We start from the raw sequence: 19,211 nt of genomic DNA, 5'->3' as shown, positions 1-19,211 counted from the left end.
TTTCTTTTTTTCTGGAATGTCTTGTTAACGCAAAATGAAATAACAATATTTTAAAATATGTTTATAAATACCAAATATGAGGTCTTCAAAACATGCATCAGAAAAAAATTCTTCTTACTGTCTCCGTAAACACCCGTATCTTTTCGGCCTGGACCATCAAGTGAGGAACTTATTCTCGCATGAATAAGTAAACAATTAAATCAACGACGTTGCCAATGCTTAGCAATTTTGCTTCAATATTATTTTTTACACTTTTTATGACACTGTCATGTTATATAGTGATGTTCTGTATTTACAGGGAGGGTTATTGAGATCTGCGAACAACTACTTTTATAGCGCATGGATTCAGTGGTTAATCGGAGTTTTGGGACTTTGGTTTTTGGCAGCCAGCCAATTCGGAAAGGCTCAGAAATTGGAATTATCACTATGGCCATGGGGCTACGCCCCAGGCAAAAAATGCAGAGATATGGCGCATAATAAACATGTGCTTCTGCTTATCTAGGACCATTTGAGCCACAGTGGCAGACCTTGAATGACGTGTCCTTCGGTATGGAAATCAATATTTATACATTGACAGCTTTGTGTGTTTGACAGTTACTGCTTTATAAGAATATTGGTGTGGATTTACATATTCTTACCCAAATACCTTGAATTTTGTTGATTCTTGTACTTGGACTTGAATGTCATGTGTATATAAGTTATACATTATACATAATTTGTTTCGTTAGCATTTCGTGTGATAATTAAAATACCAATATTCAAATACCCGTTAAAACGAACATAGTTTGAAAATAACGTGGTAACTGAGGTTTTGATTAAACAAATTGCTAAAGTTTTGGTTGGAAACATCGCCTTCCCTAACGTATAATTTAGTTATAAGTGCTTTTATTAAATCAATTAAAAATAATACTTTTAAACATATAAACATTGAGTGTAATTTATTTAAAAAAAGCTTTTCCAGATCACCACATAGGATAATACGCGTTCAATTTGATTTAAAAAGCTTTTATAACATCACTATTTAAACTTCGTTTGCAGGACTATCATACTTGTAAACATAGTATACTTAAAAGGTTTGTCAAATAAACAACGACAGTAGAAATTATTAAGGCACGAATGTATTTATTTTCTTAGAGTTCGTCTATATACTGGTACCTTCTCTATGGATTACTTGTCGTTGATGCGTAGTATACAATTTTTAATAATATGATTCTTCTTTTTCAGCAAATAATGGTTAGTTTTAATGCAATCGTGGTGGCCATGTCAAGTCTGTTTATACACACGCCCGAAGGTAAGTTAAAGAACTATACAAAACATTGACTACTCGGACATGATTTGGTGCTTAATTTCGGATTAAATATTTCTGATAAACAAAAAAGGAGACTTTGGCAGTATTGGTCACATCTTTATGATCAATTTAAATGCTGTGATACAAGCGGATACTAATATAGAGTAACATTACTCCTTTTGTGTAAATTTATCAAGTTAAACCATGTACACGTATAAGATATAAATATAATCATCCAAGATAATATGCTAATCGAATACCTATCATGGACTCGTTTATCGTATGCTTACATTCGTCATAAAACAAAAATAAATATTTATTAATAAATATACTTTATTATACGTTACAATTTTACTCGCCAAAATATTAAACAAGGGTATGAAATCTTTTTCAGGAGCAATTTATAATTGCTCGGGCAGTGTTCATGTTGTTGAGGTCAATGACACAGCACTTATTGGTAAGTAAGTTCCCACAACTCAACTTAGAAACGCCTTTTTATTCAAACGTATAATGTTAAAGCGTGTAAACACGCAATTGGCAAAACTTGAATGTTGTAAACATTTTAATTTATGTAATTTTGAATGTTGACATACACTAGCGAAATACTTTTCGATTTATCGTGTTTTATCAGTCAGTCGAAAACTATCGATTTAGAGTTCAGTAGCCCGTGTTATTAAATATAATCAAATATTATTGTATTTGCCGGTACATACATTTTTTTTCAAATAAGCATACGGGCTTACCAAATACCTTTCTTCTATTGACTGTCTTAGCATTTATTTTCTTGATACCGATTCTTGATATGTAAACATGATAGTTCTTTGGTTATATTTACTCAACACATGAACATTCTCTTGCAATATACATACATACAGTTGTAACTATGCACAATTTTATGTCGTATTTTTCAGGGCATGTAGTGGTTACTGCCACCGGAAATATTACACAATATAGTGGATGCGCACACTTTTTGGAACTATCGAACGGAAAACTTGTATTAAAAACAAAACTAACGACTCTTTGTGTAAGCGTACAATTATAAAATTAATCATATATAACTTGTGTATAACTATGAGAGAAATTGTAAATAGTACATCCCAAGAAACGTGATTTCAACCAAGGTTATAAGGGCTCATTGCTATTGAATTGTAAAATATAATTTAATTAAAAACCGCGTATATATACTTGTTCGATCATCACGTGAATGGATGAATATTAAATGTATGATGTCATGTCAATTAGAATACAATTTTACCATACAGGACTTCTTTCTGGATTGTTTTCGAATTGCTTAATTATATTTTATTAACGCTACTTGTCGGGAAGCACATAACTAAACACTGCCCGCATCACACTTTCACTTGATCTCTGTGTTGTATTGTTTCAGATGGACACGCCTGTATGCCAATTCAATACAAGCGACTGTTCGCAGACGGTAGTGTATACAATTAAGAAATAATATTTGTAGGTCATAGTCTGTTGTAAAAAAATGAACGGTCGGAAGTTAAGATTCGCAGGGGTTAAATAAAGAAGAGTGCGAAGCACGGTGATTTGATACCACATATCTAAACGGTCGTGGGTAATTTGACAAAGAACTATTACCTACACGTATTATTTAGATTCTAACACGGCTTTGTACAGAATAATCATTCTAATATATCTTTTAAATTTAAATTCAATGTACTATTTCTGACGAAACTCCGCCCATACTTTCCATCTATGGCTGTTCCATCGATTACTTGTACTTTTTTCCATTAAACTCGTTAATGCGAAGGTATGCGCGTGTTGTGGAAGAATAAATAATACAACATGCTCTATATGCACGAAAAGTCGTCTTTTAAAGGCAGCGTCTGCAAGTTGCCTGTCAGAAATTTTGCATTAATGCAGATATATAATAGCAAACAACAGTTTATGTTATTAGTACGATCTTAACATTGTTTGTATATATGTGTTTTCTTTTTTCTTTAGAATATTCTTATACTGACCATTGTGCGAACCGCATTTTACAACATATCTTTCAAAGAAGAAAATTATACTGCAACTATAGCAGAGGTAACACACAATGCGAACACTTTTGAAATTTTAAGGACTATGCATCTATTATCGAACTTTGAACCCTACGAAAAATGGGATCTTACTTTAATCGAATTTAAGTATCCAGCTATATTTGTAATTAATACTACCGGTACATCAGCACATTATCGCAGTTGTTTTTTTATTGCATTAAACAAAGAAAAGTCTATGTCATGGGCATAACTTTTATCATTTCTTATTTGTATGCTCGGTTCATTTGAAGAATACGAAAAATGCAACATTGCTGCAAATCGGTTCCGATAAACTGGGAGTAAATCTCGCGATGGGTAACTGTTACAATGGAGATGAAACCTCGTGGAACCATCCAAAATTATTCGCACTAAAGGTAAGTTTATTCCAATCAATTAAATCTACTAGTATAGATGTTTTCCAATCAAAATAATTTGTTAATTAATATTCTGGTAAAAAAGAAAAAAGAGAAAATAATATTGATTGATGCATGTATGTTATAAAAACAAAAGGAAACGTTTTGTTGACATAACTATATATTATCACTTAGAGTGCAATGATGTAATATGTATACCAAAGTCATGCGTATAATATAGACTTTTATACAACTACATTAAGTGCATTAATTGAAACCTGTTCAGTTGCTTAGTACGTTTTATATTTTATTTACGGTAACCTTTCGTCAGACTGAATCTGTGCCGTTTTTCTGGCGGGCCATAAGTAACAGAAATTCCTTATATACATTTGGCGATATCGATTATGAGAAAAGCACTGGGTATGCCCTGACAATCGAAGGAACTTATATGGTAAGTTGTATTTTGTACTTGGAATTATTTTATTCTGAAATGAATAGGCTGCGTAAACATATAATTATTACAAATACACATTTAAGAGTATATAAATGATCTAGTGATATTTTGATTGAACAATCTGTAAGTATAATTTGACCAACTCACGATTGGAAGAATTTCATTGGTTATCTAAGTTGATTAAATTATTGATTATAATTTAATAAACTGTTTAACCTATTTTCACGTTTGGTTGATCAAGATCTATATGACAGACACATGGAATCTTTGTACGCTAATTACAGGGTATAAATGGTTCAGCAACAACGACAATCTATGTGGAGATAATTGACGAAGATGACCAAAATCCGACATTTAACATCAAAGACGGTATTGACTACAGACTGGATATCGCTGAAGAGGTGATGTTACTAATAGATTTGTGTGAAGAACTTAGATTAAAAACAAAACATTTAATGCTGATGGAAATTTTCTGATTAATTTACAATTGTCAATAACCGCTTATAACGTTACACGTCGTGAGCATTTCGTCTACCACTAACAACAGACCGTGACATTTACTGTAATCACGAATAAAATTTTCGCACCGGGTTTGCTGATGTCTATGAAAACCGTGTTTAAAATTGAAATGATTTCAAATATATTGTCATTATGCACACATTGCTGTTAGACAACATTAAATTGTTTACTGTTGACTAAATAACATTATTTATGATTGATTTAATAGCATTGAAGTACTAATATCAATTCGTTAATATGTGGTCGTTTCGGGTGTTAATTGCACAAATCACGTTGACAAAAAGTTTTCAACATTTATTGTTAACCAGTTTACATAATACACTATTGTTCGATATCTGTGTTTTTTTAGGACAACGCGACAGTGAATAGACCACACAATACAACGCCGGTTATGTCCGCATATGATCAAGATTTCGGCATTAACGCGACCATTAAATACAAACTAAGAAGTGAGTCACTTGTTGTTTTTTTCTCTTTTAAATAAAGCTGTGTTATGGGGTATGAATTGTTACCTGGTTGGTTCGTTTTGTTACCTGGTCGGTTCGTTTCTTAGTTGGTCTCGTAGCTTATTTGTGTGTTTCAAATAAGTTCTTCAATTTATATTATATTTACATTAAACCTGGCACGCCTTATGTAAAGACGAAGTGGTAGGATGGGACATATTAATTCCCGTACAATTCATTACGGTTCTCATGGTATTTCCGTAGAACAACTTAATTAATTTAATTTTCTTAACTTGAAAAATATAAGGCTTCATTTTCAAGAATGTTGGTGTTGCATGATGTATTTCTGTTAATTATATTACTGGCATCAATTTTTCAATTGATTACAGTTTGTTGCGTAGCAAATGTCCATAACAATACAGTATCATATTTGTTGAATTTGTTTTTGCCACAAAATATAAATTAAATTGCCTGCTGGCGTCCTTTATAGTTTATTTTTTGAGACCAGGTGTCTTTTTGTAAAGCCAATTGCGTCTTCACCGTTTGGCAGATTTAAAAACACCTTTATAACTTATATACGCTTAATTCGCATACTGTGTAACGCTGTTATAAACATACTCAAATGGGAGTTTTATGGCAATCTTGGATAAAATATTGTCCTATGAATGATTTTCTTTTTTTTATTTACACAAAACTTGTCACATTTTATATTCAAACAAAGAAAAGTAGTTTGTGGTATTTAGTTTTTCTCGACACAAAACAAAATGGCTTACTCTCTGTAGCCATCTGGGATAAAAGTTCGTCCTTCGAAAGACTTATTTCATATTTTGTAATTGAAATGAAATTTCGCACGCTGCATATTTAAAGGGTATAGCTGTGCATTAAATTATGTATACGTCGATCATATGAAAGACGGCCGACAGGCATTCATGTTGGACTGGTAGATTATTTTGGTGCCGATTTCGATGACACTACTATCCACGCCTTAACTTTATTTGTCTAATATATTATTCAATCCATTCAAATTGTAAGTGTTCCAAAAAGTAATATAACATACTGTAAATGAATAGGTGTAACATAATACAAGGCTTATAGAGACTCTTTTAATCCAAAAATGAACGATGTTAACATAGTATGCATAGAGCTTAAACGATATATCTTTCATTGTCAGAGAAGAAACAGAATCCCTTCAAGTATGAAATTGTAAATAGTATCAAGCACGCTTTTAAAATTTACAAAAATAATTAAATCAGATGAAGAATTAAGAATATGGTCCCTTGTAAAAATATTTACTGTCATCTCATATACCGACATTACAAATAACACCACATAATATTAATAATGTTTAGCACATAAGTTTTTGTAAACTCTGCATAATCAATTTTATATTTTCTTATATATTGCAAGTCAGCACTTACTACTTAATTTTCTTATGTGCAAATGTTTTTATGATTATGAGTTATGTAATAGATACTTTGTTTTGTAAAATACATTGAGTACAACACATTAAGATTTGTATATGAATGTATGCTCAATGTACAACACGTATATGTATGTACACATCAAGTAGCTGTACATGAAATACTTTGTTCATGAACTTCTGAATACTACATGAGAAGCTTTGTATGCAAGTATGTACTTTTCCACGTATGTATGTGATATTCTACGGGAAAAAATATTTGAAACAGCTAAAAGTGATGTAACATTAAGATTATGATGTTGTTAATAATCTCGTGGTGGAGCTATTAGTCTTTTGTTACAGCTTTTACTCCATCTGCTGGTGCGCAAGTCTTTTGTTACAGCTATTACTCCATCTACTGGTGCGCACCTTTTTACTATCGACCCTGACAAAGGGACAGTCAATGTTACGGAAGTATTGGACTATGAAAAACAATCGAATTACCGCCTCATCATCGAGGTAATCGCCGTTGTTAAACAAAATGGTAGTGGTGCATTTAATACATTTTTTCCATACAACATAATAATGGTATCATTGTGTTTTGTCTAAACAAACGTGATGTAACTCATTAAAAGAATTACATGTGATGTGTATGTTTTATGAATTTGTATAATGCCTGCTGAGTTTGTTTCATATTTTCAGACTCCGTCAAATTGTATTGAGCACGATATTTAAATACATTGATTCTAATTTCATAGAATACTATTGAGATTTAATATCAATACAATACGAGAAAGTAACATAATAAATATATTGTTTTACCCTATATAATTAATTTGCTGTATACGTACATATCTTTGTTTTCACGCAGAATTCTTAGAATTAATGTTGTGTGATAATTTCAAACTTTATTTTATTTATATTCTTTGAATTTAAGTTGCCTGTTAGACTGTTAGATTCCTAGAGGATGTTCTTGTGTTTGTGATCATAATATTTACATTTTATGACGCAGTTTATTTTGCCCTTTTCTTGTTAAGGCTTATCAAGTTGACAACCCACAGTCGCGCACCGCTCAAGCAACTATAAGCGTTAACGTCGTAGACATAGATGATCACAAACCATTGTTCCGACCGGATGTTGACGACGTGGTGTTATTAGAACATTCAGTCGTTGGTACACACGTGTATAACGTGAGGGCTTTGGATAACGATGCAGTATGTGTATTGTGTTTACGCAACCCTTCCTAGAAGGCGGCATATAGTAGTCGCACTGTATGTCGTATCGCTTTTTGGATGCCCATTCCATTTCTATTAACACAAATTGGTTGATTTCAAGTGAAAACAGTAAATTTGGCAATAAAACAGCCTACAAATTTCTTTCACAACCACAATTTGTCTATTGTGCATGATGTTTCAAGACCATTGGCCAGAAACATTGCTGTCATGAAATCGTGTTGCCTGTCACACCCGTCTACTTAATTAAAAGTTCAAGGTCACACTTGCAGGTGAATTGTCAAAATTGGCCTTTTGTACATAAGCGGAGACTTGAGACACAAATTAAATGTGTATTGTGGGGAATGCTGGGCATCCTTTTCATCTGGACAATGTTCTGTGTTGTTTTTCTTATTGATTTACAAATACATAGGTATTTGATTCAAAATTGTGTTTCTAAATGTTCACTTTCAATGTAGTTACAATTTATTTTAAGCTTTTATACAGCTCGTGTTCCTACCATGAAATATCGACATTTCTTTGTCGGCGATGGACATTACGCCATATATTTCAGGGAGAAAACGGGTTCATTACCTATCGGATCATTAGCAACACAGAGGCGTTTCAGCTTCTTAAAATTGACAACTTTTCGGCAGCATTGAATGTAAAAGATCCGGCGAAAATTGATAGGGAAAATCAGGAAAATATCACCGTTATTGTAAGTATCAACTGGTTTACATTTTACATTTTGCATTTACATGCTATTATGCCATCAATATTTTACAACATAAAATTAAATAAGAAACTATTAGCAACATGAGGGTTATTTAAAGGCACGCATTACGGCATTATAGCGGTTCTTCATTGTAACATTACATTAATATAATTTTAAATTACTTGTTTTTATATTTTCGTAGATTGAACCATTAACACATAATGGCAAAGCAGGTCAAAACAACCTAACAGTGAACATCCGTCTAGAGGATATAAACGACAACAATCCAGTTTTCGGTATCCCTGATATGTCTGAGTTCAGTTTCACGTATGTGAATCAATCTGATGGAACGTCTATAGGAAAGGTAATACGTGTTCTAAAGATAATCTGTCAAATGTACACTCTATACAAATTTAACATTCTGTCCTTGGAATTCTAAAGTTTCCTTACCATTATCCTCGACTACGTGTGAGCTCTCATTTTTTTACCAAAGCTTTGAAGTCCTTCGTGTATTGCTTTTCCCATATATTTTTTTAAAGATTCCATCGTCTATTTCTTGTTTATAAATATTACCCTGCCGATTAATATGAAGTTAGAAAGATATTAATTACTAACTATTGTTTCGGGATTCGCCCTGTTGTTTTTTGTGCTATTACCTCATCTCGGCATTCTGCAGATTTTTTTTTATTGTACTAACATTTAACCGTATCTGTTGTTGATCGTATAGTGGCGATTGCTTTCATGACACAGGTTGAGGCAACTGATAAGGATACTGGCGATAACGCTCTTCTCGACTATGAGATAGTTAACAGGACCATGAACGCAGGCGAATGTTATAACGATAGTCCATTTATTATCAACAAAACAACCGGGGTTATTGTTATGAGCAGAGGTTATCTACCATGTGATGGATACCGTTTTGTTGTTCAGGCTTGTGACAATCCTTATAATCCTATTGCGAGGTCAGTATCATCAATTGTTTCATATACAGAACAGATAACCTACTAGTCATTTTCAAATACTTATACATAAGAACAATATTCAATTTCAATTTTAGAAATGCTATCAAATAATAATAAATCCACTGCAAAGCACATATAATTGGATGTTTGATGGTTAACATATTGGACAAATATGCACAGAAATGTAAAAAATATCTCTTTGTTAAACCTACTTACGTATCTTAATGTGTAAAAACGTATCGCTTTAGGCGATGCTCAGTTACTACGGTAGCGGTTGCTAGGATAGCCAATGAGACTGTGGATAACTCTCGTCAGAGCATTAACGTCACGGAATCCGTTTTAATCGATACTTACGTCGCTCAACTGATGGTAAATTTCGAAAATTATTGTCTGTCACTTTAATTGTGCGAAATGTCTTTAAGTGTTAAATTTCACTATTGTTGCATGTTGAGCAACTATAATACATACAAGCTAATTTTTCCACTTATTTCTTTTATTAGAATAATACCGTTTTCAATTCACACACTTTACATGTTTCCCTTTGTGTTGTTAATATTTATTTTTATCTCTCAGTTGTATAGCAATGCCATTAGCAGAATATTTTTACTGATGTCTATGGATTGATACATTATCTGTACGTTTGTCTCTCGGAAAGTTTCATACAATGTAATTACTGTATGTTTGTTGTTAATTTTCAGTCAATACTTACTGTTGGTCAAGAATGTTCAAACGCTTAAAACTTCTATTTTGCACTTAATCGATAAACAGCAAATCCGGAAAACATATATATGTTTACAAGTTTCAAGCGTTTGAACATTCTTTATATAATTATATATGGTATTATTTACAGTGTGGTGGCACAGGTGTGACGTATAAAGTAATACCTAGTATAACTGCAGTGCCGTTTGGTGTATCTGCCAAGTAGGTCTTGTATTAAGTTTTATTACTTGTACTGTGATATTGGCAAAGATGAGTACTAGTACATTACACCTGCACTATTATTTAGACACACGACAATAACACAAACTTGTCATACATACTACTAAACAATTATAGTAGATTTATTTGTGTTCTGTTCTGTTCATCTTTAACACCAATTACTAATTATAAAGATAGCTGTTACGATGTGGTCTTGGTATATACACAAGTTGAAATCGGCTGATTCATAGGAAAACGTTTGCATGGTTTCTTAATCTGGTTCGGCCACTTCGCGCAGTCATTCTGAATAATTATATAATTAATAATAAGACACACGTGAATGATTCTCACACGATATTCTGTGCTTTTGCCAATAACTGGGTGCTATACATTGTGAAAATGAAGCTGTAACCTCAATCCATATTATAACTATACTCACTGAAACACTTTAAATCATCTGGCAAAGAAGGCACTCCAAAATATTAAAAACTAGTGCTTTTGAAACGTATTACTAAGATAACGTGTTTAAAGCATTTAATATTTGAGTATGGTTTCCAATCTGTATACAAATTAGAATCATACCAGTGCAATTTAGGTTTATTTGAATATTATCGAGATATGATATGTTAGTGCAGCGAGATAAAATAATGTAAAATGAAATACAATAAAATAATGTAAATGTAAATTTTCAAACGTTGCCCATGTGTAGTTTACAAAATGTTTACGAGTGTACTTAATCTATATCTAAAATGTATTAAGATATATTAAACTAATAAAAACCGTCGCTTATGAATATCCATTATATGTAAGCTAAGGTTGCGTGTTGTTTTTAATCATTTAAGTTGCGTCTATTTTATGTTTGTGAGCTAATATATTACTAATTTTTAATTGATTATTTTATGATTTTTTTCGAAAACATTTGCGACTCGGTTTGCAATTACAATCAACAAAAACTGAATTAAAATATCGCAAACGCAAAAATAACGTTTGCATTATTGTTGTTAACACATCAATGCATCATCATGATGCTTTTGCTATGCAATCACCCAAGCTAAAGTCCCCTGGAGACTACCTCATGCGCAGCAAAACTAAAGATTTGTTTGTTTGTAAGATAATTAACGATAACGATAATGATACATGCATTATTTAAGTTCAACAAGTTTAACTGGCCTATAATTTTTATGTATGTCTTTTAAATATTTTTTTTATTTGTGTCTTTTAAATATTTTTTATTTATGTCTTCTAAATATTTTTTTTATTTATATCTTTTAAATAAGAGGCTGCACTGCTATTAATAACATCATTTAGTATAACGCGTAGGATTGACTTTTATGTGTTTTAGCGGAATTTTGAAGACCTCTGGATTATTAGACAGGGAAAACAATTCGACGTATGACTTTCTGGTTCAAGCCTACCAGTATGGACAGGTTAGTAAATCACAGATATCACATGCTGTTATCGTGTTATGCTTACCGAATACGAGTATCTTTCCCTTGTGTTTCAGCACTTTGTGAGCAATTTAATTTCTCCTATTCTCTGAGCGACAAACCGCATGATGTAATTGAGTTAAATGACGCGACGTTATTGATATATACAAAAAGCCAAAGGCTCGCCCTCAAACTAAATTCCTGCACTCATTTATAAAAAAAGAATGCAATCACAGTGGGTGTAAGATCATAAGAACGATCCTCTTTTTCTTAATTAGCATTTATAAATATTGAGTAACATAATCTACGTAATTTGATTACTGCGATACAAGTATGGTGTTGACAATTTTACTGAACGTTAATCTATAAAATATATGTGTGTTTTTCACTAGTGTATACAAGAAATAAAACCATAGACGATAATCTATTGTCTGTGTAATACGCGTTAGTCATTTACAAAGCATTAATCTCAAGGTCAGATATGATATCTTCCTGTTGTACTTTTTTAACATACACTGTAATTACTGTTACGACATTTTGCCAAAACGTTTTGTCCGTTTTCTAGTGTTAATTATATGACACAACAATATTTTAACTCTATTGTAGGTCAAATGCAACATCAACATTAGTATAAACATCCTTGATGTGAATGACAATGCTCCCGTGTTTCAACCTGACATGTACATACTATACTTGGGAAACACCACTGAAAAGGGACAAATCGTCGGAATAGTTCGTGTACGTATGGGGTAACCTTATGTTTTAAAGCTCATTGTTTAAAATAATAGTTGTTTGTATAATGAGATGTTTTTCAATTCGTGTTTGAATCTTCATTTACTATTGCGAGTACAGAAGAATGCCTCATGCATAATTTTATCGTTGCATATTAATGAGAACAGTCCATCTGTTCACAAAAACATCGTTTCTTGCTGTTACAACGTACATCTGCAAAAGGCGGTAGAGCAAGAATCTAGGCTAAACCAAATATGATTAAACGACGTTTTTAAGTGATTGTTCTTAACACAGTCATAAGAATAAAGTATAAATAACATCGCAATTTTCTTAACTCTGATAAATAAGATTGTTTTCTAGTAATATACTATTAAATATATAGTATTCGTTTTTTTCATATTATGCAAATTATATAATAAATTGTTTTAGTTGCATCATTGAGAGTTTAGTAATGTTTTAGGCAAATGATTCTGACATCGGCGACAACGGAATTGTGAATTATTCGTTCAAAACCAGAAGGTTAGATCAACAGTATATGTAGACATTAATTTCTAGAATAATATGTATCTGCCCTCTTTGCATTTCAAGCTCTTGCATACGCAATCGGTTTGTCGTTAAAATATGGAGAGTAAGTGTTAATCCACTGACTTTTTGATATACTGGTATATTAAGGAAAGGTTATATTACCCATAAACACTCGTTGGTAACGTAAAGCTAAATAAGACAATACTCATGCGTTACACAATGTTAGTATACGCCTGTATGAATTATTTATTTTGTAAATTATAATTTTTGTAGATTATCTTTATAATTTCAAACGTATTTTCTTGTTTTGTGGCTATATCGGAAAAACACTGTGAGCATTCTCGAAACCGTATTTTTATTCTGTATGTTCCTGTTTTGCTGTTATTCAGCGGTAAATCGTACTTTATCAACGGTTCATCCGGGGAAATCAGTCTTGTTAGTCCAGACCATGTCAGAGATATTGAGCAACTTGTAGTCATCGCGACAGACCAAGGAACACCCCGATACGAGGCATCGGCTGTTGTTTATGTAAGCAATCTTCAGTTCGAACGCATGCTTATATAGATTATTGTATTATAAATAACTTCAGATGAGGAAAAATATATATCGATCTTCTATTGAAACTCTCTTGTAGATCACGCATGAATGTATCGTTACAGTTCCGTTAGTAAATTCAGACATTTCATTTTGGGTTAAAACTAGTATACCAAAACGCTAAGCTTAAATACCACCAAAACTGTTTGACAGTGAGAAATAAAGTACACAACGTCTTGACGTAATATTGCATGTTATTTTATTTCAAAATGCATGTTCTGCGCATTACCAGAAAAAGTTAAACACAATATATTTAAAAAAGATCAATTGGCTTATTCGTTTAAGATCATATTCAATGGTCCTCTAGTCAATAACTGTTCTATTAAATGATTTCTATATAAATACTGGTAACCTTATATTGACTTTTTCAGATAAACTAGTACATTCTCACAGACGTATAAGTTGATTAAAATTAGGTAGACAAACAGTTCGGCAAGGTAGCAATACTCATAATGTATCCCAAAACTATTTTCAAGGTCCTCAGTGGAGATATTGGTACTAGCTCGGTTCCACTTAACACGCCTCTGGAAAAAGGACAGATTACACACAAGAAAAAAACACTTGAAAGGTAAAAAGGGCCTATACAAACAATGTGCATAATTGTATCTATGTACTTGACATAATGTGTATGCTACTATTGTTTGGGAAAGTAAAAGTTAAATATTTGCGTTGACGAATAACTAAGATAATACACGAATTATGTATGGTCAGACTTATGGTTCAGGGCAGACAGTCATGCTCGTTTAGTAGTACGATAGACTAAGCAGGGATAGTCTGAAAGCCGACGCCATAAATAATAGTTGGTATAGTTTATACCCAAGTATTTCATTTTGTTTTTCAGGGGAATTTCAGAGATTTTAAACCAGAGCGTAGTCATTTCGCATGTGAAAGCCTACGAAAAGTCTCCGCATAGGTGAGTAACCTTTTATGTTATAATTCAATTATACACTACTTTTTACCACTTTTTTGCACACCTGATTGGTTTATGTACCAGCGAAAAAGCGCTTTCACATTGTATAACCATTTCGTTTTCGTCGAAATTGTTAAGATCCGACTTCTTTTACTATTATGAAATCTGAATCAGTCATATCATAAGCAAGAACCTTTAAGATCGCAACATTAATGAGTACTGAAACAACAATTGGACTTCCGTTTGCTGACATAATATTTGCAGTCAGTGAATTGACTTTTAAATATTGTGTTAACCCTATAAGAACCTTTAAGATTGTAATATTATTGAGTACTAAAACATCAACTGGACTTCCGTTTTCTTAACTACTACTTGCTGTTAATTGACTCTGTTAAATATTGTATTAAACATATAAGAACCTTTAAGATCACCCGTTTGATTTTATTATATTTGCTGTCGGTGAATGGACTCTATTAGATACTGTATTAAACCTATAAACTAACAACATCTATTCAGTCGTAAAGAATGTGGAAGCGTGAAATCCAAGGCATTTTGGAAAACAAATTCAGTTCAGACTGACTTTTTATTTATATTGAAATAGCGTTAATTTATAGCGGATGTGTGCCTTTAAATTAGTTTTATCACCATTTTCTTCTTCAACTGTATCGGATCATTGTTTTACGATGTTTTATAATTGTCCCTTGTGTTTTCTAGGTCCAGAATCTTCATCACTCCTACAGAGAAGTCCGTCGAAACCAGCACACTGGTCAGGTATGCAGACATGTCATAGATGTCAGTGTGTGCGTTTTAAACTAACGCATGATGTAAGATTGTTGATAGCATATGCGATTGGCTATCGTATTTGCGTCACAACGTTGGTGTGGTTTTACTTATTAAACGTGTAATCGATATGGTGTTCGAATATCGATCGGGAGGTCACGGGTTCGATCCCTATTGTGGGAGCATTCTTTCGATCTTCCTCAAAGACACCAAACACTGGTTCTACCCAGGGCCCAAGACTCATTGTCTCGTCAAAGTGCGTCGATGCTCCAGAGGAGCCGTATATTAAATGTTAAAGAAGAAGATAAAAACAAGAGATGTGTTTGTCAGAAGCACAATACCCCCTACTGCGCTGCTTTGAAGCCACTCATTTGACCTTTGACATTGAAGGATGATCTTGACATTGACTTTTCACCACTCAAAATGTGCAGCTTCATGAGATACACATGCATGCCAAATATCAAGTAGCTATCTTCAATATTTCAAAAGTTATGGGCAATGTTCATGTTTTTGTACGGACGGACGGTCGGACTGACTGACGGACAGACAAACGGACGGACATACGGACAGTTCAACTGCTATATGCCACCCTGCCGGAGGCATACAAATAGTACGAACGCTTTTCATGGAGTAAATCCGGAAGCAATGACCCTATTTTTCTCATATATCTCGTTTTAAACTAATAATATCATGTTCTTAATAATACAGTCATGAGTGCTAGAATGTGATGTTTTATATCTTTCAGACAGGTGTATAATAACTACGAAGAGATACGGACATTATTCTATTCTGCACTCGAGTGTGCGGACACCAAACATTTTGATTCGGACCTGGGGGCACCCAAGATAGGTTTCATCGTTATGGCGGTGGTTATTCTGGTTGGAACGAGTATTGCGATCGTCTTCATTTACAGGCAGTTTAACTGGTATGCAAGTATTATTCTTGTCGGCCGTTGAAAGAAGAGTTAGATTCGAACTGCTAATAATTTGAAACTGACCATTTGCACAACTGTTTGAAAACATCCTTCTGGTGGTGGTCGAATCTTTGAATGGGTTACTGTTAAAAAGTATACATATTATTATATTTATAACTTTAACTTGTCGTCACTTGAGCTGTACGAAGAAATAAGCAAATATTGAAATATTACATTTTGATGCGAATGTTTCTTTGACGGTTGCAAAGACATATGTATTGTTCGGTCGTGATAAATACGTTCCCCTTTGAAAAACTCATGCATTATGAAGAGTAAACCCAGTACGACAAATCAATTACAAATGTGATGCCACTTTTAAGGAAGACATATGTTGACATATTTGTACGTGACGACTTTGCTTCCTCACTATGCTTAAAGTTTGCCACACGTTGTGGGTCTTGGAAGCCTACTGACTGTCACACGTAATTTGTGAAATATTCATTTCTTAATTCGCAGCCACAAAAGATTCAAAAAGCTCTATGAAACGTTGAATAAGGACAGTTCGATGCGCTCGTCTCATGCAGAAACTGCAACACCTGAAAGCGAGTCTAGATCGGCGAACACAAACGTACAAAATTTATTAATTTTACTTCCGTTTCATGTTTTACAACGAAATTAAAATATTTGTTCCATATGCATGATCGTATCAGATAAATTGGTTTAAGGTAGTTGAGTAATAACTCGTTTATATTTTAAAGTTGTTTCTATTAACATCATTTAACTAAAACTACGTGTGTATTATGCAGGACGAAACAAATGTTGTATCGGAAACCAGTAACGGTGATGTAGAAGCAAAAGTTGAAAACATCACGTCGGTAAAGGAAAGCCTTGATCAGCGTGTATGTATCGAGGGCAATGAGCGTCAAACGGGTTTAAATTCTGAAGATATGCCTGATGAAGCAATCAAACGCAATCGTGAAAAACCTGTTGGTAGTGATAGTGTTTCTTACGCAGAAATGAACAAAACGGAAAGTGATGGCAGCAACGGCCTTACTAAAACTGAATCGCAATCTGATGTGCACGATGTTGCAGATGCCGAGCCTATGCTTGAAGAACCTAACCCTGACTACGATCCCATAAAAGTTAGGTTTAGCGAGCCACTGAAGATAACGGCGCAAAACATTGGAGAGGAAGATGATACGTCAAATATGGAGTCGAATGAGAATGGTTACGATGAAAAGGACAAACCATCTATCAAAGGAGATGAGTTAGAAAACAACGATATTCATAATAAATACAACCCGATGAAAGACGTTTATGAAGGAGCATATCAACACGTAATGAATGGACGAGTACCTAGTCATGACACAGAAGTTGGAGTAGATAAAATTTGGTTCCCTTTGCAGGACATTACTTCTGACAACAACAGCCAATATGACTTTGCTCCAATAGTATCAATATAAAGAAGTGATACTCCAGTTGCTGGAGCAGTATTGCAGTCTCATTATATACAATTAGTTGGTCCTTTATTAATAGTAAAATTACTACTACTACTCAAAATCAACGAAAATTTCGTCACTTTTTCGTTAAAGTAACTTAACCAATTAAAAATCAGTATTCCTTATGGCAATTGCCGAAATTTCAACGCCAGATGTGGTCCGGTAAAATAGATGTCTGTAGACATAAAATGCTCGTTGTTTTTCCATTTTAATTTCCGATATCTATTTATACGACACATGAACACTAACATGGTGTTCCTGTGTCGTGTGAATAGATATATTCGCGGGAAATTAAAATGGAATTAATTGTGACACAAACAAATACAAACGAGCAGTTTGAATCTACAAAAATCTATGCAATCATACCACATCTAGCGTTGAAATTGTGGCTATTGCTATAAGGAACACTGATTGTTTAGGTGTTAACTTTATTTTACGAAATACTTAACGAAATGTTTGTTGATTTTGAGAGTTATGGAGACTTTAAGGCAAGTGACCAATTGCCTAAATATTACCAAACAGCTCAATACAAAACAACATAAACACATGTGTACATAATTATAAGCGATATTGATGTTATTTTTACGGAACAGTTTTGTGACAGATACACATTCAGCAGTTACACGCGTTCATGTTATCATTGCATTAAATTCACCGATCATACTTTAACAGTTGCTACTATTCAATGAAATATTTATTTGCTCATTTCTGGATTTATACTTGATTTTCTAAATTTCGACTAACTAATACTTCATGCTTCCATCATCCTATCGATTTACCTATTTGGATAGAAAACGTCAGTCAAACATTAAGGCTTTGTTGTGTTTGCAACTAGTATTTAGCAGTAAACATATTTGTATCTACATGCTTCATATCGAGTGTTGATCGTGATAATATTTATTGTCTCACAATAATGTGCATATAATATAACAATGGTCCCTGATCTGTTTTCTCTTCACAATTAATTGTGTGGTATGCTGTTATTTTATAAATATGTAAGAAATAAACAGTAAAAGAAATTCATCATTATAAACATACTTATTGTGTATTTACATATTTATTTTAAATTTCATCAATACCATGGCTTCAAGGGAAACACTGTTTTAGTATATTTTTTATTAAATAAATCTTGTAAAATGTAAAATATATTCGTGATATTAAAAATTTTTGTCGATTATTTCATCATTCCTTATGTTTTAAAAGCTGCAATTCCTTTTGTTTTTCATAGCAATTTTACATTAAAGGGATCTTTTCACGCTTTGGTAAATTGACAAAATTGAAAAAAGTTGTTTCAGATTCGTAAGTTTTCGTTTTAGTTATGATATTTGTGAGGAAACAGTAATACTGAACATTAACCATGCTCTAATATAGCCATTATATGCATCTTTTTACGATTTTAAAACCTAAAAATTATAAAGCGTTGCAACGCGAAACGATTGAATAATTTGGAGAGTTCTGTTTTTGTCGTTAAATTTTGTGAAACTACGAAGATTGCTTATATAAGGTATAAAATACGACATTGAT

At 32.9% G+C, this 19,211-nt stretch overlaps 1 protein-coding gene across 4 annotated transcripts; it reads left to right on the top strand.

The window, feature by feature from the left end:
• The first annotated feature begins 487 nt into the window (after positions 1 to 487).
• LOC127848380 (protocadherin Fat 3-like) lies at positions 488 to 18,706 on the top strand. Of its 4 annotated transcripts, none has more exons than XM_052380806.1 (27): positions 489 to 547; positions 1,225 to 1,291; positions 1,683 to 1,745; positions 2,200 to 2,312; positions 2,676 to 2,723; positions 3,257 to 3,340; positions 3,585 to 3,707; positions 4,018 to 4,137; positions 4,425 to 4,541; positions 5,009 to 5,108; positions 6,905 to 7,020; positions 7,539 to 7,715; positions 8,287 to 8,430; positions 8,630 to 8,791; positions 9,178 to 9,389; positions 9,638 to 9,758; positions 10,240 to 10,310; positions 11,650 to 11,734; positions 12,341 to 12,472; positions 12,927 to 12,985; positions 13,381 to 13,519; positions 14,062 to 14,153; positions 14,427 to 14,498; positions 15,210 to 15,266; positions 16,021 to 16,200; positions 16,705 to 16,816; positions 16,995 to 18,706. In XM_052380806.1, exons 1-27 carry the CDS (start codon positions 533 to 535, stop codon positions 17,649 to 17,651), a joined length of 3,438 nt encoding a protein of 1,145 aa, XP_052236766.1. In that variant the 5' UTR covers positions 489 to 532; the 3' UTR covers positions 17,652 to 18,706. The 4 variants fall into 4 exon arrangements, with proteins under 4 accessions (XP_052236770.1, XP_052236766.1, XP_052236767.1 ...); XM_052380807.1 differs by lacking the exon at positions 489 to 547 and adding an exon at positions 558 to 689; XM_052380809.1 differs by lacking the exon at positions 489 to 547 and adding an exon at positions 594 to 616.
• The last annotated feature ends 505 nt before the right edge of the window (positions 18,707 to 19,211 follow it).

Source organism: Dreissena polymorpha, chromosome 10, assembly GCF_020536995.1.
Source record: "Dreissena polymorpha isolate Duluth1 chromosome 10, UMN_Dpol_1.0, whole genome shotgun sequence".
NCBI lineage: Eukaryota > Metazoa > Mollusca > Bivalvia > Myida > Dreissenidae > Dreissena > Dreissena polymorpha.
This window is presented reverse-complemented; position numbering and strand designations above follow the sequence as displayed.